General features: G+C 39.8%; 2 protein-coding genes across 6 annotated transcripts in view; one reads left to right on the forward strand and one right to left on the reverse strand.

Moving 5' to 3' along the window:
• lmbrd1 (LMBR1 domain containing 1) overlaps positions 1-5,308 on the forward strand; it is a 49,768-nt gene extending 44,460 nt beyond the window's left edge. The window contains exons 15-16 of the mRNA XM_079687291.1: positions 3,461-3,552; positions 4,003-5,308. Coding sequence (XP_079543417.1) covers positions 3,461-3,552; positions 4,003-4,113 — 203 coding nt within the window. The 3' untranslated portion in view covers positions 4,114-5,308. The remainder of the gene's footprint in view (positions 1-3,460; positions 3,553-4,002) is intronic.
• A 5,543-nt stretch (positions 5,309-10,851) lies between these two features.
• Positions 10,852-22,886, reverse strand: part of adgrb3 (adhesion G protein-coupled receptor B3) — a 105,560-nt gene continuing 93,525 nt past the window's right edge. For 2 of the 5 annotated variants that reach the window (XM_079689684.1, XM_079689683.1), the window contains exons 20-31: positions 22,242-22,392; positions 20,411-20,480; positions 19,971-20,037; positions 18,602-18,705; positions 18,171-18,269; positions 17,649-17,820; positions 17,291-17,386; positions 16,420-16,459; positions 14,329-15,038; positions 14,168-14,203; positions 13,171-13,275; positions 10,852-11,944 (exon numbers count right to left, since the gene is read on the reverse strand). In XM_079689684.1, the coding sequence (XP_079545810.1) occupies positions 11,699-11,944; positions 13,171-13,275; positions 14,168-14,203; positions 14,329-15,038; positions 16,420-16,459; positions 17,291-17,386; positions 17,649-17,820; positions 18,171-18,269; positions 18,602-18,705; positions 19,971-20,037; positions 20,411-20,480; positions 22,242-22,392 (1,896 nt within the window). In that variant the 3' untranslated portion in view covers positions 10,852-11,698. The remainder of the gene's footprint in view (positions 11,945-13,170; positions 13,276-14,167; positions 14,204-14,328; positions 15,039-16,419; positions 16,460-17,290; positions 17,387-17,648; positions 17,821-18,170; positions 18,270-18,601; positions 18,706-19,970; positions 20,038-20,410; positions 20,481-22,241; positions 22,393-22,886) is intronic. The other 3 variants (XM_079689686.1, XM_079689685.1, XM_079689687.1) reach the window with 3 other exon arrangements.

Below are 22,886 nucleotides of genomic sequence, written 5' to 3' on the forward strand. Positions count from 1 at the left end.
GTGTGTGTGTGTGTGTGTGTGTGTGTGTGTGTGAGAGAGAGAGTGTGTTCAGGATTTTCTGTTTGTATTTGAATGATATGAAAGTTATACATTATGCATCAAGCTACACAGGGCAGCACTCACCCAGGTATCATGAGTCAAGGTGACATTTCCTGCACCCGCACACCGTGCCCGTGCTCTTATCGGAGAAACGGTAATGATTTCAAGGTGAAGTGGGTCAGTGGTGTACATGATAATATATTTAGGCAGACCACTGTTGTGAACCATCTGTAGGTCCCACTCGGAGCCCTGCGATTCAGGCGAGCAGCTGGAGAGCTACAGATGGCTGAGGTACCAGAGGAAAAGAGAGGGGGTAATGGGGGTGCAGCTAGACTACTGTAGCTTCTTCTATTATGTGTCGATCTTGGTGGAGTACGAGCTGATTGTCGGTACATCCTCAGCTGCTGTGACTATGTCATTTGCTCTAATGGTGAACACTCTGAAGAGGAACACTTGTGAAAATGCTTACTTTAATGGCTCATTTCTAAGCCACACTGAGGTCTGATTGTACTGCTCATGGGGTTCAAGGCAGTGTGAAGAGCTCTGGAAGGAACAGTGTGATAGGAGCAGCTCAGCAGGGTTAGCGTTAATGCTCCAGATGGCTCTCGAACATAGCCAGACAGAGCGTTTCGTCTCCACTTTGTTGAACGTCTCTCTTTCCTTGTTCTGTTGAAATAATACAAGTCTGATTAGGAGTATATTGAAGTCACTTTTTCCTTTTGTTGCTTCAGTGTACATGGTAAGTTAATTAATACAAGTGATCTGAAGGCAAGTCGGTTTTTTTCTTCCACCGCTTCCTTTTTCTCCCTTTGTTTTCACACAAAAACAATTGGAGCAGAGACGAATGCATATCATTGGCACTTGCCGCACTTGACGTCATCAGCATTTCCCATTCCTGCCAATACCCATGCATGCACATAAAGGAGAATGACTCAGCTTAAGAGTTCTTAAATTATTCCTCCCGTCTATGCCAGACAGATCAATAGCAGGATCAAGTTCTGTTAAAAACTTGAGGGCTGAGACTCAAAGGTGATGTCAAGAGAATAAAGCACAGAGCGGCTCCACAGACACAGAAAGCTATTTTTTTTTTGTTCATAAGAAATAAACAAGTTTTTGGTTTTGATGTGTTTATATTTATGATCACAGAGCCTAGTCAATATTGATTGAACTGTTCTTGGTAATAGCACATTTCAGAGTAAAGGCTTGTTTATCTCGACCAATGCTGGTTTCAGAGGTTCACCCAGAGAAATGGCTTAAAACTTCCTGTCAGGTTCAAATTGGTTTATGAAATAGATTTAACTTATTACATTCACGTTCAAACAAATGTTACTTTGGTGAATAAGTGAGTTAGCGTCTGCTTAGTAAACAAGGTTAGCTTGCTGAGAAAGCTTTTCATACTTCTTGCTAGGGAACTTTTCCATTTACTGTGTGGCAAGGACATCGCAGGTAACTGAAGTGTTGTCTGGACTGGTTTATTCATGATTGTTGCTGCACTTAGTTGTTGGATATGAAAGGCGCATCCAAGCAGCTTCAGCAAGACATCAATCAGCATGTAGCCCTAATGAAAAGGGAACAATAAGACATCCTTCCCATATGTTAAACTTAGATTGAGCCCAACGTATACAACAATACGATTTGTTTATTTTTGTTATAGCTTATTGAATATTTAACATCCTGACCATTGAGATCTCTTGTAAATGTAGTTCGGCTGTCTAATGTAATAGGGCTTTTATATTGATGTTGTCATATGAGACTTATATTGTGTATATTGTTATATAGTAAGTGTCTATTCCTGATTCTAAAGATTGCATTACAGCTAAATGCTCACATTTTCCACACAATTCTAATATATACTTTGATCTGCTTTCTCAAAGATCTTATAATGTGAATATTCTGCGAAAGCTTCAATGGTCGGTCCTATGATATTGTAAAAATATGGATATGAAGTTATATTTGGTCAAACATAGATAATAGATTTTTTTCACTTCGCCAAGCCCTATGATAGATGTCGTTTCACCCTAAAGAGGACACTATAGCAAGTATGTCTTGAATTCCATTTCACGTAATAATCTTGAGAGTTTGAGAGGGTCCCAAATTCATTTGAATCCCCTCTCCGAGAATCGGGGTTTCATGCTTAACCCATAACCTATGATTCACTGTCTTCACAATTTGTTGGTGTCTCCTCCCGTGTCACGCTTTTACCTCTGAAATGTGTAATACTGGTTATTTTTGATGCAAGGCTCTATTAAATGTTAAATCATCCCTGTTTTATCGACTGGTTAAGCCACATTCACATTGACAGTGACATGGATTTCCTCTTTTCAGCAGACCGGTTGTCTTCTTTAGTTATAGTGACACATCTGCCCGAGGCACTGCTCCATGGTTATAGCAGCCTGTTTTTGGCTCTTAAGTGACTGAAGAGCCATTTATAACAAAGATGTATAACAAGAGCTACACTTGTGCATTTATTAACCCCATCTAGCAATATATGTCACCTTTTATTGCACTCATGCTGTTTTCCCGGAACCAGTTACCTCTCATATTTCTCTAAAGACGAAAACCCTGTTTCCTCGGGCTGTCTGTCTGTCTTCGTCCTGTCCTCACTCTTCCTCTACCTGTGCCAACCATCAGTCACTCTGTAGGAGAAATCTATGTTGTGCTTCTCTCTGCAACGATTCCCTCTACTTCAAGGGTTTCTGTATCAATGAATCAAAACTAGAAAAATGCAGAGGTTGTCAAGGTGTGATATAGCAAACTTTTAAATAAAAATATTTTCATTTGAAAGAGGATGGGATTCTTGGCTAAGACTCACCTAAAGGCCTTTTGAACTGGAACAGCTCAGTTTTTACAATTTAAAAATAACAGTTATATCGGTTTTAATGCAAATTCTGATGAGCTGAGAATCGTTGATTTCAAATGTAACTTCACTAAATAAGAAATTGCTGAAGGTTTTGGCAAATATCGCAGCCTTCTTCAGGAATGGCAAAGAACCTTAAACTTGAGTTTCTGATAAGTGTTTAAAAGGACAGGAATGAACCTATATTATTTTAAATTCCGATTTGTGGGTAGGACAGTCACATTTTATCGTTGTAAAAGCGTTTTTTCATCTGTTTGTATTAAATGAACAAATCAAAAATGTTGTTTTTATTTTGTTAACCAACAACCTATTGGCCAAACTTTAGTTACCTATTTATTTTTAGATACATATAAGGTATTTCCATTGGTGTTCATTGGCTTCATGCAGAAATGTTACACCAGAAAAACAGCTGGAAACTCATTTCTTTACCACTTAATTTAACATTTTCCTTATTCTGTTAGAATATCTGTGTTTAACAATCAGGGGACCCTTTGTTGAATACAAGTACAAATCTGTTGTATAGATGAAATGATTGAATGCTCCTGTTTTCTCCATCCCTTTCAGACCAGTGCACTGTGACAAGATCCTATCTGTTCCTCCATAAGTTCTGGTTCTTCAGCACCATCTACTACTTTGGTAACTGGGCCTTTATCGGGGTAAGTCCAAGGATGTATACACAATGTCATCTCTTTCATTTAAAGTTGAGTGAGAATCACAGTTGAATGTTCTTTTTTTTTTTTATTGAGGGGAGAAAAATCTCAGACAATATCTCTTAGATATTAAACATATTGAAATTATTATTATTATTATTATTATTTTTATCTTTTGAGCAACTAAACATTTACAAAAACAAGTTCTATTAAAGAATGTAATTAAGTTTAAAAGTGGTTAAACAGTATTTTCTTCAGGGGGAACAGTGTGAGAGCCCAGGCACATCATTTAATTTCTTCTCAGGAAAAAATGTTACTGAAAAATGATTTTCTGCGCGCAGCTAATCTCCTCAGCAAAATGTTGAGTAGCCTTTCTCCTGGTGCTGTTGATGCATTCTATTGATCAAATGATCCTCATGAAATATTTCCTGTGTGCTCGCCTTTATATATTTGTAGGCTTTCCTCATCGGTCTGGCGGTGTCGTGCTGCAGAGGGAAGAAGTCTGTGATCGAAGGAGAGGTGGAGGCCGACGACTCGGACTTCAGTGATGATGAATATGTGCACTAATAATCAGTCGATATTCCCCACATAACTTAAAAGGGACTAGAAGGTGCAATTCAAAATGGATGTCAGTGATGTTTTGGTTTTAAGGAGATATTGTCGTGGCGTCTTTTGGATTCTCGTCTGAGTTGACTCATCCCTCCCCTACATGAGACTACTGGTACTGATGATTGCGTCTTATTTGGTGAATTTTAATAATAACTTTGGGATTCTGGGAGTGTCCTCCAATTTAGTCCTACCTTGAGAATTAACTTGACTTGAACACTGACACACATGTTTAAGCTTTATTTGAAACTTGTATTTAAACTAACTTTGTACCTTCTCTTAGCACTTTCTAGGCCCTTTAAATGATTACTTTTTGACCTTACCCCCCACCCACCTTTAGTTGGCTCTAATATACCTTTTAAGACAGAACACATTTAAACATCCACAAATTGTTCTGTGAGATTGTTTCTTTTGACTAAGAGATTGTTTCTTAGTCAAAATAAAATCATTCTAGGTGTTGACAGAAGTAACATTCAAGCTTTGTTTTGCTTGTTTTGTCTGAGGCTAAATACAGTGCTAGATGGTTTGCTGTTTCTTTTTCTCTGCATTTAGTCATTTGCTATCTCAGACCATTATTTGGACGAACGTTACTGTACCTGTACCTGCACTTTGTGAAATGTAAAGGACCAATCGCAAAAGATTTGAGTTATTCTTGATTTTGAATGGAATTGGTTCAACAGCTTTTTGCTGCCTGTGTTGAAAGAACATGAGGAAAGTTTGAAAACTAAATTGAAACAGAATAATCTAATATGGATGTGATTTTATTTTAATCAGAGAGTACTTTATTTTAGAGATAATCAACAGCAGGCTTGTGTGAACTATTAATGGCTTTTTATCAGCTATTTGTTCTTTGTGTATTTAGAAGTGTGAAAATGAATAAATACAGTTTAATTAACAAATGATCTGAACATATTTATATGGAAACCAAATACTTGTGCCTCGTGAATGTATAGCAACATGATGGGCACACACTGCTGTACGTGCACGTGCTACTTCTAGCCTGAATCAGATGAGTTTGGTTTTTGCTTTGAGGTAAAGTCTGTTTACCTGCAGTTAGAAATGTGGTTACATGAGGACAAAAGCTGCACCACTTATCGTTTTTGCCTGTGATAAGAATGCTCTTGTGTCAATATTGAATAAAACCATTTTAAAAACACTCTTTTCTTAAAAAGATATAGTCATTGAATGATAATATTGTCAATGTTTCTATGTTTAATTCAAATGTGTTTTTAATCAAGTAGATCAAAACCAAATATGATGTGCTCTAGAATTAGTTATTTCTGTTGTCCTAATTGTTAGTGAGTTCTACATTCAAAATGTCATTTAATTAGTTCAGAGTGATTTGGTAAAACACTTCTTATTTCTAATGGCTTACATTTGAGCCCGACTTTTATTACTAGAACCAATATAATTAATTGCAACACAATAAAGGGAGCATCTTTCCAGATGGTGTCAAAACTGTCTGCTTTCCTTGAAGCAGATTTGCAGTGCTGCTTTATTTGAGTTTTCTCTCATTTATCTTCAGTAGTCATTGACTATAACAAGGAGTACATTACCACATAGCTCTATCAGTAATTCTGTGAGAGCTTGTGTATTCTGCTGCTTTAAGCTCAGGTTTTGACATTTTTAGAGGAATAAAGGAAACGTATCAAATGAAGCTGACAGTTAAATACAACCCCTCTGTAAATTAGCATAACTACTCAGTGGCTGTTTCGGATGGATTTGCATAAAATGTTGAGTACATGTCAAATTAGAGTTTGGGGTATGCAAACCTTGTCATAACTATTGTGCAAGCTTGCTTTGAGTTAAACCAGTATGTGATATGCCACCCCCTCATACACTAATAAACCAAATAAGCCTTGAGCCAAAAACACAGAGCCCCAGAACTCTAGCAGAGAGGATTGTGTAATCAACGTGTCAGATCAGAGGGATTTTTGCTGTTCGGAGTGCAACCTACCTTGTCATACCCCTTATTCAAAAGCCAGACTTGTCTCATCGTTCTTTTCCTTCCTTTCTTTTTAGGCATCTTTTGCAAGTTTGTTTGTGAAAAATTAACTTATTATTAAGGAAATATGTTCAGGAAAATGTCATATTTGCTTGGAGCCACACAATAAGAAGGTAATTGAGGGCAATACATACAGTAACAGATTAATTTAGGGTTTTATTGTCAAACTACATAAGTGTATGGTCTTTGCTATTTGAACGTTTTTATCCAAATTCTGTTTGTCATTCATGCTTTTGCACCACCTTTTCTTAATTTAATTTAACTCTTAATCAACTCTTTATGTATGACATTTGCAGTGACACCCTATGATGTAAGCGGGTGAGATTTTAAAATAATCTTTCAGATCTTAAAAATAATTGTATTCCAAAAACAGATATATACCATTATACGACTAGTCACTACTAGACCAAGAAAGTAATGGAATGTTAGACTCAATTTGGTTAGGTGCCAGTGTGTGTCCCGCCTGGCCATCCAACTAATTATTAGTTAGACAATTGAAATAAATAAAACAGGTGTATTGCCTTGAGGATTTACAAATTCCCAAACATTGACTATCCGATATCACAACTCCAAAAAACGAAACTAAAACAAATCACAACTGTCCACTCTTTGGGCTTTTGACAAAGAGGAAAGTCACGTTTATTTTTACTGAGGCAAACCCTGTTTTCATAAAATGATTATTTGAAGTACTGTAATACTGAGAGAATTAGGCTACAGAACAGAATGCTTACAGCTTTTTCAGGGGCCTCTTTAATATTTATCATATTTCTGCTCCACAGGATGAAGGAACATAATTTACCGTTAAGTGCATGGTAAGTACCTCCTGTGGAGTCCTACAAAGTTTCATTTCAGAACTTTTTATTTAAGATCAACAATACTGGAAACTACAAGTTTTATATTGAATTGTAGCTTTAGGCCACCTATTTTCTGCCACATAGGTTAACTAACTCTAACTCCCTGCAGTTTTTCTCCCTGTTGGATATGAATGTTTTGCTAGCCTATGAAAAAGCTCAAGAGACTGTTGTAACTTTTACAATTATACTGTCAGAGTTAAAAAAAAAAAGAAGGATTTAGATAATTAATTCTCGATAGTAAACCTTCATGCCAAATTAGCCATAGCTACGGACAACAGCCACGTTGTTAGCATGTAGACAATGTTGTTAGCATATAGACTATCTTTGCCATGTTAGCGTTTGCTAGTTAGCACTGATGCTAGCAAACACGATGTAGTGGAGGTGGATGCCATTCGTTTTGTAGTCATAAATCTCCTTTGACACAATTTGACGTGATTTCTTTAAATGTCTGTAATTCAAACACACTTAGCCTACATGGACAGTGTTAACATAATGTTTAACATTTGTTCTTAAAGATGTTGACTGTCTTCCATGTTAGCGTTTGCTAATTAGCACACAGAGCACACCTCAGATTGGCATCCTGTGGTGGATGCCAATTGTTTGGTATTCATAAAAGTCATGGACACATTTTGACCAAGCACCATACATAAAGTCGGTGGACCGCCAAAGTTATTTCAATTGATGGAGGTGAACTTGAACATTACACCACTTTTGCTCTGTCATTATGTCCTCCACAACACTTTTTCGGATGGTTTCTGTGATTTCTGGGTGGCCCCTGGTCTTTCCTCTGGGCTTCAACTCCTCTGACAGGCCCTTGATAGGCGAACAGTTTGCCTACCCCTCAGTCATGCCTCCAGGGAGGAATGTGACGCAGGGATCAATGTGATTACGTTGATTCAGTGTTTCCAGGCCCTCAGCAGGTTAACCTCTCAGCCCTTATGGGCCTGTGGGGCCTGCCACTCATTCCCAGATGATGAATTGTCCACCAGGCTTGTCAACACGTCCCTGCACAATTTACCAACAACTAAATAATACAGATTTTCACTTTCAGACACATAGGACCTTTTGGTCGAACACACATTTGCAACAAAGACCATTTAATTTGTATTTAAAGATCTATGCATGAACATTAAATGACAGTCATAAATCAGTCTTTGTCGTAATACTCTTGACGACGTCCATAGGGACTTGGCTTGGCTTGGCTTGGCAACTGGAAGGTCACCAGTTCAAGTCCCGGCAAGACCAAGTGATACCGAGGTGTCCCTGAGCAAGGCACCGTTCCTTACACTGCTCCCCGGGCGCCGTTCATAATGGCAGCCCACTGCTCCTAACACTAGAATGGGCCAAATTCAGAGAAACCATTTTGTTACATAGTAGGCTACCTGTATTGTGTAATGACAATACAATCGAGAAAAAAAGAAGGGAAAAAAAGCAGGAAAATAATAAAAGTACTCAGATCTTATTAATATTTGTATTTGAACTTGGCTACTGCAGGAAGTGTTGGTATAGAATATAATGAATATTTGATTAATTTGTCTGGAGACCTATTTGCCCTATTTGCAGGCTGTCAAAACAAAAAGGGAATTGTGTTTTGAAAAGTTGTGTCGTACTGTTGGATGAAACTACCACATAGATAGAAAAAACATGAACTGGACTGCATGCCTGTCACAAGACCTTTTAAAAACCTTTCTGCAAAGTTGTTTAACACATAAGTGAGAACAGAGGTGGGAAGTAGTGGAGTACAAATACTTTGTTACTGTACTTAAGTTTCTGGTATCAGTACTTTACTCCACTACATCTTTTTCTGACGACTTTTTACTTTTACTTCTTACATTTTTAACAGAAATACCTGTACTTTCTACTTCATACATTTTCAAAACAGGTTTGTTACTTTAGTTTTAATCTACGTTTGGTGGCGTGATCATTATTATTTAGAGTCATTGGGTGCCTATTGATTTTAACACGATCCGTGTATCCATCATTTCCTGGTCTTCTCTAAAGAAGAGCTACCAATGAAAACTTTGTCATTTTGCCGTTGTTCAGCATCGAAACATTCATTAGCTAACACAATGACATTATTGTTCTATTAATATAAAGGGAGGTCATTTACTCTTTAAAACAGATGGTAGTTATGGGTACTTTTTACTTAAGTACATTTTGAAACTCATACTTCTTTACTTTTACTTGAGTAAAGAAGTTTAGTCAGTACTTCTACTTTTACCAGAGTATCTGTACTTCTACTTGAGTAAAGGATGTGTGTACTTTTGCCATCTCTGGTAGAGAATAAATAATCTGTCAAGAAATGTGGACAACACTGACTTAAAATATACATTTTCATTTCTGCATGTGCATTGTGAAATGTGTTATGCTCCGATGCTGGTGAGTCACTACGCAGACCTGACTGACACAATTCACCCAGTAGAGCTGATGCAGAATTCTGACCCCATACACATTAAGAGCTCCATATTTGAATACAATCAGGTAATCTAACATGTCTGATATCATCTGTCTCCAAATGATATTCATTCTGTGCATGAAAAAGTCTGTCAGCTATGCATTTATTGTGCAATTCTTACGATTTTTGTTGCAGAAAATCAGTTTTGACAACTGCATATATGGCTTGTAAATAAAAGAAATGCATTCAAAGCTAATGATGTGTGCTTTCCTGAGAAGGCCATGGTGATGTTATGTGTAATGTCTGTCTGTAGGAAGAGATCACATTTATTTTAGAACAATATAACTTCTAAGTCATTTACATTACATTTGGTACATCTACTGCACCAAATAAAGTCATCTTACAGCAGCCAATAAATGCAGTTTCTAAAAGAGTGTATATATATTTTCATACATTTTATGGGTCTATTTTACATTCTGTCAGATCGTATTTAGGCCTACAATGTATCTGGGTAAAAATAAAAGCCGGTGACTGTTTCTTAAGGCATTTTTGGACGTTTTCACATTAATGAAAAAATAATCTCTTACAGAGCCTCTAACAAGCAGCAGTATATCATTAACCTCATTATGTCTGGGAGAGAAAAACTAAATGCACTGTAAATTCAGACGGTTATGTCTAGACAGAGCTCTGCATGTGATCAACTTACATGTATTTGGTGACGTCATCAGAGTCCTCATTAATGTTAGCCTGTGTTTATTATCTTCCCCTGTATTCCCTCGTGCCATTATCCTCACTGATGGGGCCGATCAAAGTCACATCACCTCCTCCCTATCTTCCTCCTCTCCTGTTGACCCCTCCTCCCTAGAGGCTGGAGTCATACAGAGACTCTCATTGCCGAAGTGTCAGCCGTACCGCAAACCACCAGATGGGACACACAAGATTTTCCCCTAAGCCCTCACACCCTCCTTCCATTTGTGCTCTGTGTGGACCTGTCTGCCCAGAGAAATCTCAACTGATCTTATCAGGTGAGCCTTCTGGAGCCACAGAAACCTATTAGGAGTCGAATGTTTCCTATCCAAAATTCAGAAATCAGATAAGAGTGTGAGAGATAACCAGATATGAGGTGAGTCAGGAAACCCTTACAGTGCTTCACCTTTAACTGCAGCTAGGATCTAAACATCATGAAGGGAATGACTAACATGAGATACAAATCATCAGAGAGGTACTGAAGAGAACTTTTAGACAATTTGCATTTTTTGAGTGAATAGGACACTTTCAATCATGTGTTTTTATCTCACAAGTCCAATTCATGTTCACCATCCTCAGACGGGGATAGCTGTATTTTCATATCAGTCAAATTCCCTTCATTGGGTTTCATACATTCAAAAGTCAAAGTGAGTAATGAGTTCCACAATCAACAAACCACATAAACTTGACACAACCTCTGAAGCAGTACGAACATATTTCCTCTTTTATTTACATTCCTTTTCAAATGTTAACATTTTTCGCTATAACTTTTGATCAGGTTGGCATTTGTTCTCATTAAAATAAATTGGCACAAGTAAAACATATGTAGACAAAAGTTTATTTACACCATACAACATTTTGTTTTTAAATATTTTATACAGAGCTGCAGATGAGAGAGCTTGCTGGGATCCTTCAAGCGGATTCTGCAGTATTAAAGTTGTGAAATATATTATTTATATAAAAGTGAGTATTATCTTTATTGCATTTAAAGCAATGAAGAATGTAGCTTGACAAACATTCATTTTAATATGACAGAAAAATCCTCTTTGCCTCCCATGTTTTATATTATAAAGTAAAAAGTGTAGTAATGGCCAAACAGACTGTTATAAACTTTTTAAAAACCTGCATAAATATATACATTGTGCTCCAGGATCCAGTTTTATGAAATCAAAACTGGATCCGATGAAGCTGGGACGACATGGCATGTCATTTGCTTTGTGAGGTTTCATCTTGAGAGATTACCTTTTTTAGCCAATTCCTCAACAGATAATTTGAAACACATGATGGTAAATATTGTACACCAGGCTGCCCCACACTAAGTACACTAGTGAGAATACAAAAAGTAACACTGATGTTTTTTTTCCCTTTTTTCTTTTTTCTCTCCCCTCAGTCCTTATATTGTATTGGCACATAATGTCCCTGCCACACTCGTATAATCCAGATATGTATGCCAAGGCTGTTAGAAAAGTCTGTTGCTTTATTCAGTGCAAAATACATCTCGCTCTCCTCCTTTTTCCTAGTTTGCATTTCCTCCTTCGTCGCCCTCTAGACCTCTGTTTGGAAGTCTCCCTCCTGGACATCTAAGGGTAAGTTGACACACTTTTCCCACTCTGCAGGCGTCATCTCCAGTGAGTCCTTGGTGTCAGATTCTAGTACATTCATAGTGGCGTAATTCTGGTACTCACAGGCTGGATTGTAGCTCTCCCATGGGTTCTTGTTTGGCATTGCCTTGTCCTGTGAACATGGCCAGTGGGGTGTGATATTAGTGGCATGACTTCCTCTGCGGCTAGACTGGTATTTTTACAACGGAAGACAAAAAAGACATTTCCATCCAAGTCAGTTCATTCAAAAGGGTATTGAATGAATTCCTTACAATTGCTAATTGAAAAATAATGGATTAATTCTATGGAAAGCATCAAATAACAAAGGATAATGACAGTGTATTAAATGTGACCATGCTTATCATGGAGTCATTAAGAAATGGTGTTTTCCCCAAGCTCAGAAATGGATGCACTGTATGGGCTCCATGTGTGAGTCATTAACTTAAATGTGTTCTCATTGACAATCTCACAGTCGCTATCACGAATAAGGAAGAGAAGCTGCTCCCAGTCACGGGGAAATACAATGGATACTAATGTCTGCAGCCAGCTCTGTGGTACTGTAGATTCATTTTGGGGGGGAAAAAGAAAAAAGGGCAGTGACAATATACTGTTTTTTTATATAAAAGATCTAGCACTGGTAACTAAGCAACGGGCCTCAAATGACATAGTGCTGTAGGGATGATTGAAATGTGAGTGAAAAAAAGGATCACATGCTGCCAAAAGTCTGCCTGACATTGTCTAATATGTCTGGCTGTGTTTGGTCACTAGCCCAATTCCTACTTGTTGCCTTGAATACAAAAAGCATCGCTGCTGACACACCCGATGTCCACAGCTCCCGCCAGGTGTGGAGACAGAAGGTGGGACTTTTTGATTTGCAGCAAGATCAGAACGAATTCTCATAAAACTTTTGACTTGACAAAGAAGAAAAGTTTCCCCCTCCCACACACAGTTGCAGTCATAGAAAAGTAAACTTGAGGTAATATTTGTATAGATGTTGATAGGTTAAAAAATCTGCCATGCATTAATGGAAAAATGATGGGGTTGCTAAGTAGATAAATGTGCATGTAAATAAAAGTGCATTCATGGCCTTGCATTGGAATGGATGCACTCTATTGCAACAAGATTACTAAAGGTCTTTTCCCTGACACTGGCCTTGTGGAGAAAATGCTTCAGTGCCTTTTTTAGGGGGCAGCCCCCTCACTCCCCCCCCCCCCCCCCCCCCCCCCCCCGCCAGCTGCTGGCAGGCCCTCTATGTATAGGAAGGTTCACTCTGACATGAGTACAGCTACACATACTGTAACTGCTCATTTGCACAATCACACATTACGTGTCCTGCACTGGATATTTAAAAAAGGCTATTTTGATGGAGTCTATTTAATTGGCTGATTGCCACCCTACTGGATTCCTGTTACTCACCATGCTGCCCATATTTGGTATGTCTCGAAATCGGTCCAGGGTTTGAAATTTCTGATTCAGTTCCTGGAACAGCTCCATGTGTCTTTTCCTGGTGTGCATGACTTTCTGCAATGGCAAGGGTTTTTTTTTTGGTATTGACAGCCAATAATGGAAAAGCATCTTCCTCTCCACCCGCTCCAACTCTGATCAATTTGTTAGTGTCATGGTAATTTACTTATAGGCCAGGTTTGAAACAAATCTACTTGTCTCTGCATATATACAAGTGGCTGCCAAAATTAAGGAAACACCAATATAATTAAAGTTAGAGGGATGGGACAGTTAAATCCTGAAACTATTTTTATTTGCCATGTCTGGAGTATCTGAATTCAACATAATTCTTCATTACTGACGAATTGAGTCGTTTAGGGGTTTTGTACGCATAAGGGAAATCCTTATTATCAAACCTTGGCACAAAACTTCCATTTAACGGGTTGGTGTGCATCGAAGCTATAAAACAAAATGCACCCCACACCAAAATCGCTGCCAGAAGCCTCATGTTTCCTTTACTTTGAAAGTGCGCACAAGATATATGCAGTAAAGCCTGCTTAAATAATTGCAAAGGAATGCTAAAAACCGGCCAAAGGGGGTTTTGAATGTGTTTGCAAGCCAATATAATCATTGTTGAAACCAGTGGTGAAATCAGATGTGAAATGTGCAAATGACTTTAAAAAGCATACATTTTTGAAAATCAACGTATAGCTAATGGATGGAGGAGATGGAGGAGGAACAAATGTTGATGAGAACTGTTGCCCTGTTTGTCAGTTGACAGCCTTGCTTTTACCTTAACTACACAGCAGGTAAATAAATCTCATTGAGTCAAGGCTTTGTAACTCCAATAAGCTTAAGAGGCACAACAAGTACTAGTAGATCAAATGACAAACACAACTGCAAAATAAATGGCTTTCTTCTGCATAAAAAAGCTAGATGCATGTAGTACGGAATAAATGTTTTTACGTACCTCAAAGTCCATATCGGAATATCGTGACTTTCGTCTCTGTGAAAATAAAACAGGAAGTACTGAAGTTAAAAATGGTCTAAGAAGATACACTGAATGGTGTATTTTAAGGTGTTTGATGCAGCTCGGACTCCTTTGTGCTTCAACCACACGAACACATTTACCTCTAAGGAGCTCATAGATATCGTGGACCCTGTCTCACTCCTAGAAAGCCCCGCAGATTCCTCCATCTCAGCGAGGAAGTTCTTTACAGCCGTGCGCGGTTCGAAGGGCAGGTTCTGCATCTGCTCTGGAGCGCTCGGATACTGCTGCTCCAGGTTCACATTCATGTGGTCCATGCCTGATGGGCTCATATTGAAGTCAGGACTCATCTTGTAATGCATCAGCCTCTCGTGTGGCAGCGTATCCATATTGATGTTCATCTTGTTGTCATCTTTCAGGAGGGTGCCTGACCCCGACACTACCGCAGAGGCGCGAGGCATGACTATGTAGTCCGTCTCCATCATCTGGGCCTGCATGGCGTGGCCCTCCATGTCGTGGCCCCCCATGTCGTGGTCGCTCTGGCGCATGGCGTCGTCGGTGCAAAGGTACACAGCGCGGCGCAGTTCAGCGTTACTGTCGACCATGCACTGCTGCTCTTTCAGATCACCCACTCCCATCGGCATGTGCATAGCTGAAGGCTGCTGGATAATCACTTTGGAGATGATGTTGCCAGGCAACGTAGAGTAGTTGAGGCCTTCGGGGAGCTTCTCATCTTCCTCATCATTGAGAGAAATGCGGGAGAGGGTGCCTGTGATGGTGGCTGCGCGACACGAGCCCATGTCTTTGTGGAGCGCTGCAGGGCAGAGTGATACACCCATTAGTTGATGTTTTTCTGTAATGAAAGTTGTGTCACAGTTTGTCGGAGATAATCCCACATATGAATACAAGAACAAGACATTCAAGTCAATATGAAGCAATTCTCAAAGGATTGTGTACTGCAGACAGGACAAATAACTGCTAATAAATGCTTAGTGTGACATTTCATCTAAAGGCAAAGGACACAACAGCAGGTATCTCTGGAGGATGTAACAGTAAATAAAAATGTATCCTGACATTTTCCCTGCCATAAAACATGTAGCCTTATCATAATGTAATGGTCCTGATGACCTTTTGAATCACTGAATATTACGCAGCAGCCATCTATTCAGACATACTTTACAGTTATAAGAACAACTCGCCCTCCAACTTGAGCAGTTTAATATTCTCCTCGTGAATCAGTAGGAATTATGTTGTCTGTTCACAAAATGTCTGCAAGCAGATTATAAGGAGTGCAAAAGATCCATCTTGTCTGTTTTTTCCAGTCTAATTTAATTCTCAGTGTTGACATGGGGAAACACATCTGAGTCTGGTATTCAGTTTACTCTTATACTCTGTAAGTGACACAGCAGAATATTTCCACTGCACTCGAGGATAATCCCCGTTTGTGAACAGGCAAATTAAATTTGCTGACCCCAGAGAGTAATCTGGGAAGTGCATTTCTCTTGGCAGCCTTTTCAGGTCATGATTTATGAATGACACCTGTTTGCTCTGCCTTTTTGTATCGAGTAAGTCCACTTTAGCTTTACAAGACTGCACAGCATGAAGTAATGTTTGGTAAAAAGAGCCAGACAACCTTTTTTTCCTCTCTTAACAAGCTGTGTTTCTGAAAGCTCCTAATAGTGGTCCGCTCTGTTATTCCGTGCAGATCCAATGTTTTTCATTGGTTCAGAAGGGATTGGAGAAAGGCGAGTTCTCATGCTCGTGCCAAGTTACCGCCACTAGATACATGCAGGATACTCGCACAATCTCTAAGGAATATTTATTTTTATTAAATCATCTCTCCAAACAATTAGTGTGGCTTTAAAGTACCAAAAACTAGACGCAAGAATCAGGAGGTTATACACTCCCACTAGAAGAAAATCCTCTTGGAATGAAACACATAGCACCTACGACAGTGTCTACATGTTAATGAGAAAAATAATTAAAACATGCAGGATGGGAAAAGCTGATGTTTTTCACTTTAGTGCTGTTAAGCTTAAAGTGAATATCCAACAGCTCTCTTCATACTGTTTTGTTCTCAGATTAAAGTCAGTGTTTGTGGTAACTGTGAGAAAGTCTCCTGTGGGGTTTGATGCTTGTTATGTAACCTCAGCTATTTTTATTGTCTATCCTCTTTCTTTTTTTACATGCAAGGCAAGGAGAATGCTGTTGATAAAAGGCTGTCGGTTCTTTACCTGATCGGCAGGCGATGTCCACATCTTTTTCAAAGTCAGTCTGTAGATAGAGGACAGTGAAAAGGTCAGTATCGCGAAACATTGAAGCCTTTTATATTGTAAACTGTGTGAATACAAAACATTCATGTGGAAAAGCCAGCCGCAAAATAATGATAGAATATATATTTTGTATCTGTATTTCCCAATGCTTGAGAAAAATGCAAAGCGGTCGTTTTTTCTCCGCATCCTAACAATATATCAATAACACATCTATGGGGGGTGGGGAATGCATTAGCTGCATGTATTTGGTGCTGCTAATGGCTGCATTGAATTAGGGGGCCTTGACATCATTCTGCTATCATGAGAACTATTTCTCTCTGAGGTGCATTAGAATACTAATGGCCGATCATTGCCATGATGTGCCATCGGCATCGTTGTGCTAGATGAAGAGGGCTGGTGTCCCATTTCAAAGGTCAGGCTGGGAACAGTCCTCTATTACCCTGTGAGAGGAAATGAGAAAGATGCATCGCAAACACGGCCTGTAAGTTCAACCAAATGGAAATAAAGTGTTGGGCTCGGGGCCTAAGAAAACCAAAGGCAGCTGATGCCATTTATCACAGGGCCAAATGTCTACCCTGCATGTAATTGCAGCTTTGCAAAAGCGTTGTGTGGAAAATGATAAAGCTATGGAAAACAATTCCTCATGTTTTAGAGGCTACATTCAAGCTGGATAATAATGAACTAAAAGAATGCACAAAGAGCACAAGTTAAATTAAGGTCAACGGGGGAAAAGGGAGTTCTGGATGTGTATTATAAATAATCAGGGAACATTAGGTGTGTTAAAAGACAGAGGAGCAAATGGTGTCAGATAACAGAGAGTAAATGTGCCTACCATTATCTGAGCATGCCCGTTAGGGAAGGTTCCGGTTGCATCTCCACTGATTGGGTCTTGGCAGTTTCTGAGCCGACACCTCAACGCATCTTGGACCTAAAGACAGAGGGAATCCGTTTTTCATCATGTCACTAACGCTGTTTATCACATGCTTTAAACAGATAAGCTCATTACTGTTTTGTAAATGGGTCTTGTCTTCTGTCAAGTATGAAAACTATAGTGTATTTCGCCAAAATGCAACAACAAACACTTAAATGTATGTCCGGGTTGTGATAACTCCAAAAAGAATCATCTCCATTTTAACCTGAATACAAGAGAAAAAAGTGATCATGGGTGAAAGAAACATGACTTCCTCTACCTCTCTCCGTAGGACACAGTGCACCATCACAATGACAAAGCCCTGCAGCGAGTCAAAGACAGCGAAGAGGATCTGAAAGAGAATGGAGCGTTTGTCCGTCATGGCGAGCACCGCAGACATCCAGGTCAGAGCCAGCAGAGGTAGGACGACACAGGAGCTCCACAGGGACGCCCTGAGAGAAGGAAGGGAAGAGAGAACGCATTTAAAAGCACGAGTATTGGTATAGTTAACACGATAACATCTGGAGTACAAAGTCCATATCTCCATCAAAGCCTTTGTTACTCCAGGGCTTCAATGTGCATGCTTGTAGTGATGTAAGCTGTAAAATAGACATGTAACACCACACGTTTACAGTAAAACACATCCCTGTACTATAGCTCGGATGTGTTGTAGATGTTAGTGCAACATCACTTCACGCTGCAGTGGACTGCAAGGTTTAAATTGTAGCGGTGGACACGCTTTACATGCAGAAACTCCCTGTAGCATCGTCTTATTGATTCAGAGACACTGACAGGCACTTACATTGCATTGCTAGCTGTAGTTGCTGATAAAGCAGTTGTTGATACAACACCACATTTGGCACACTTGAGAGTTAATCCTGTATGGGGCTCACTCATCTGTCTGTGGGACATAGAGACAACAGCATGACAAACAACGCTAACAGCCACTATCCCCGACTTTCAAATTCTCCCCCAGCATGTTAGCAACAGCAGACGTAGCCAATGTGTGGGCGATTTAATGATTTTCATCTCGTGGACTGATTCTGCCAAAGAAATAGGAAGCCACGTCCCTCCCTCCCGAGAGAGATCTGACCTCTTTATGTTTATGCTTCTACGTTTCCTTTCAACAGCACGAAAAGCAGGTCTGAATCTCCATATGTGTGTGAAAGAAATATCAAAGCGTATTTGTATTTTTGCATAAGAAGAAGAAGAAGAAGAAAACCAGGTACTGACAAGGATTGGCTGTCATACCCTGCTCGATGCTTCAGCTTCTTGTCCAGGATGCCATCCCTGGACACGAGTTTATTAAACACCAAGATACCGATCACCATGTTCACCTGTCAATGAGTAAAGGAAACAGGACTATTAGCTTTTACAATGAAACATTCGCAACAAGATTGTTTTAAAAACCGATGTTAAATATATCGCTTAATATCCGGGCTTGACATTTTTCATATGATTTAATGTCATTATCCCGCTGGGCTTTTTATTTTCTCTGCCTGCGCTGAGCTTTGACCTCTAGCTTCTATTGTTTGTTCCTCTCTGTGACATTTCAGCCAAGGGATGAGGCATGCCCTGGATACCCAGCCCAGAACAACAGCCTGAAGAAAAGATCGGCTTGACAAGAAACACTCGTCTTCTCAAAGGCACCTTCCCCTATTATTAGCAGCACCTAGGCAAATATAGCACTACAGATTTAGCAGCTGGGTAAATATATCTTTTAAATATTCCTTTATATCAAATCCCTCTTGAGCTGAGATAAAGACACTATTAAGTATTTATACTAATACATGTGGGGAAGTTCATCTCCATCACCCTTTGTGTCTGTGAGAAATGGTATTGTGATGTTCTAGTATCAATACAGTACATCATTCTCACACTGCAGAGGGTCTTTTCTGCGTTTTTTTACAGAGATTAGCTTATGTTTCTCTGAGGTTCATCACATTTGAAAAACGAAAGCACAGCAAGACTGGGCGCCTCCGTGCATTTAAAGCTCAAACTAAGTCTTTTAGTCGCTTTTTAAAAAGGAAATCTGAAATATCCTTATTTAAAAATCCCACCACAGTAGAGTGGTTTTACAATGAAAGAATAGCACTCAGTATTCAGCGTCCTCTGTCCCTCTGACACAGATTTAGTGATTTGCATAATCACATTCTTGGTGTAATTTTCTCAGTACAACAATGTAAATACAAGATGATTAAAATACCCCAGTATATTAGATTCTGAACAAATCTAATGCATTAATACTTTATAACCTCACAGCGACATGGAGCGCCATTATGGTAAATGAAAGGGAATTGCTTGAGCACATTGCCTGATGGGATGCTCATTACTTTGACTTTGAAAGCGGAGTGTGTTCCTCCTCTTAGGCATTTTCAGAGCAACATTTAGTCGTTTTTGAACACAGTGCAAATGTACCACATTAATACTGTAGCATCTACAGGACCGCACATTGATTTGTTTGCGTACAAATGATGTCTAAGCCACGCAAAGTTTGTGTTTTGGGATATATTTCTTGAGGTGATGCCTCAAACTTTAACTGTAGTTGTTGTAAATCCCCTATCTATTCATCATTTAAAAGTAAAAACTGGACATAACATACCAGAACAACAGCAGCTGCCGGTCCAACAAAGGCATACAGGAGTCCACCCTCCAAAGACAACCAACAGCTGCAGAGAAAACAGGTGGAAAAAAACTGTTAACTCCCTCCAAGGCATCAACATCAGAGCTAATGGTGCACTCCAGCATACAATTGTATTCCCCTCAATTGTCAAGGGAGAAGTGCCATATGCTGTAACTCTATTTCCAAAGTTTCACCGGGTAATAAAATGCTAAAGAGATTTTAAGCAGTGTTTATGGGTATGGTATCCAGCAGGAATACAAGTCACACAGAATTGGGGTCTTGCTGCGCTATTTTGAAATTTGATTGGGTCGAGTGGACTTTGTTTATGGCCCTGTTTAGATAAGTAAGCCACTGCAGGAGCACTTATTCATTTCCCCTAAGTGTTGATATAAATAAGAATTTAGAAAAGAAACACTTACTATAAAGGTGTCCCATAGCCCTTTGTTTTGGTGAATCCCATTGAAACAGCAACCACTAGAGCTGGTAATCCTTGAAAAGAGAAAACAAGCAATAGTTATTCGAGAAGCATAAGCTCACTTCAATGCAGAAAAAGTCAGACTCTGCCTTCCAGCCATTTTAAAAAGCGCATATTCACTCCATTAGATGCTCCAGTATGAGATTATACAATCGTCTGAGACGTATATGATGCATTTCAATATTTCAATCAATGTGCTGCACAGTATTCCATTAAGTAGCAGAGGAGAACACACTGTACTGTACTGTGCTTCCACAAAATGGCAGCAGAGCATCGAGTCCAGGAAACCACATTGTGACATTTCATTAATTCACTGTAAGAAATGTCCCTGCCTTCCACACATGTTTTATATGGAGGGATTTTTTGTTGCATTATGACTCCTCATTATGGATCGGTGTAATGGAGTCGGTTCTTCTTACTACTGTGTGCTCAGAATATTAACGCTTTTTCCTCTCGGAGCAGCGCAGGCAGGTGCTATTGATGTAATCAGTTTCCCGGAGGCACGAGGCGAAGACCCTGTGTCTCTCTGCAGTGCTGAAGAGGTAAAGAGTGCCGAGTGTACACAAGCATGTCATGAATCATCGTGCTGGCAACAGCCTGGCGGAGACGCCGCACTTCAAACCGGCTGAATTAAGAGACAACAGGTGCCGCGTGCTGCGTTTCAATTTGTAAATCTGTTCTAAAAAGGTTTATCGTCTTCTATTTGTACACAGAGGGTTATCTGAGGAGGTTTTGAGTCAAAAATAGCATTCATATTAGATAATGTTTTGTTATTGTCATAGAAAATGATATAGATTGTTTTATTTATCAACAAACTGTCTGTCGGGGCGTTTTTAGAAAAATCCATGTGATTTTAGAAACAGCCTTTGTCCATTTTTTCTTCTTGCAGCAAGCAGTGGCACTGCAATGACTAAGAGAGCCTTGTTTGTTGCTAGGTAACAAGAAGAATGAGTGTGGGCTCTTTCATAATCAAATAGATTTTTTTTTTTTTTAAGGAGAGATTTCTAGCAGACTGAAAGGAACGAAACGTTTGGACGAGCACACAGGCTGATATTTATCAAATGAAGAAAAACATTCAAATCTTTCAAATGTTGACACAGATGTTGATCTGCCTGTGTTTCTTGACAGACATGTCGCCTTGCAATAGCCTCTTCTTTTGTGACGTAACACTCAAGAGTCAGGAACAGAGCGTGGGAGGCAGGGAAATAAAGTATCTGACATCCACACTGATTAGAATTTGTACGGGTACTAAAACCATTATGTTGGGCACTAACTATTTCACTTGGGATTCGTATTAATATTACAAATAATTGAATTGGAAAGGATTTCAGAATATGTATAATCATGATAAATCACTCCATTTTACCTCTGCGAGCATTTCCTCTCTCTCTCCTCTCTCTTTCCTACGCCTTTTCTGAGGTTTTACTGTACACACGGTGTGTTCTCCGCATTGTAAGTGCTCCACTCACACACTCTTTATCAGACATAAGGTCATTTCAACCTGCTCTGCTGGAGCCACACCGGTCTGTCTTGAGGGCCGGTCCATTTACCGGGCCCTCAGAGAGCTTGACTGGAGCACAAAAGCATCACAACAAAGAGGCCGACAGGAGGGAGAACTGGCGGCCCCACAGAGAGAGGATGGGAGCAGCGGACGGAAAAAAAGACACACAGATACTTGGAAAGACACCTTGGCCAGAGACCTTGGGAGGAAACGGCAGCTGCGAGGGATGATGGGAGATAATGAAGAGGTTTAGGGAAACATGCTGCTTTCTTACCCCAGCCCAGACACAGAAAGCGCTTGCGGATGAGCCTGGTCCGAACTTTTCCCGTCACTGCCATGTAGGACTGCCAGGCCTCAGTGAGGACCCAGCAGAACGATGCCAGGAAGAAGAAGTGCAGGAAGGCTGTTGTCATGACGCAGACTCCCTGTCGATACAAAGAGAGAAAAGAGTCAGAGATATACTGTATATTGGCTGCAGTACGTGCAAAACAACTTGGAAAAATGGTGCCCGCATTAATAGGAACTAATGCAGATTCCACAAGTGCAGATAAATCGATCATATTGATATTTCCTCATATCCATGCAGCACTGGCAGCATTTCCCTGTCTAGACCATCCACTGGAGTACCTTCTTGTGCAGTGAATGAAACAAAGCCTCAGTTTAAACTGCAGCAGCAGAGGTGGCAGCAGTAGTAGAGATCAGAGAGAGCCTAGCGTAGCATTCCTCTGCACTCACCCACATTAGTATGCTGGGGATCCCACCTGGAGGCATGTGAGCCAAGGTCAACTGTTTTACACAGAGACACAACACCGCTTAAATGATACAGAATGCACGCGGCGGAGACAGCAGATTGCATACAGGCTCGACAATGAAGCGCCACTTTTCAGCTTCATTAGCTGGTCCATCTTTGGTCTACCGT

This window comes from Notothenia rossii, assembly GCF_949606895.1.
Source record: "Notothenia rossii genome assembly, chromosome: 6".
Taxonomy (NCBI): domain Eukaryota; kingdom Metazoa; phylum Chordata; class Actinopteri; order Perciformes; family Nototheniidae; genus Notothenia; species Notothenia rossii.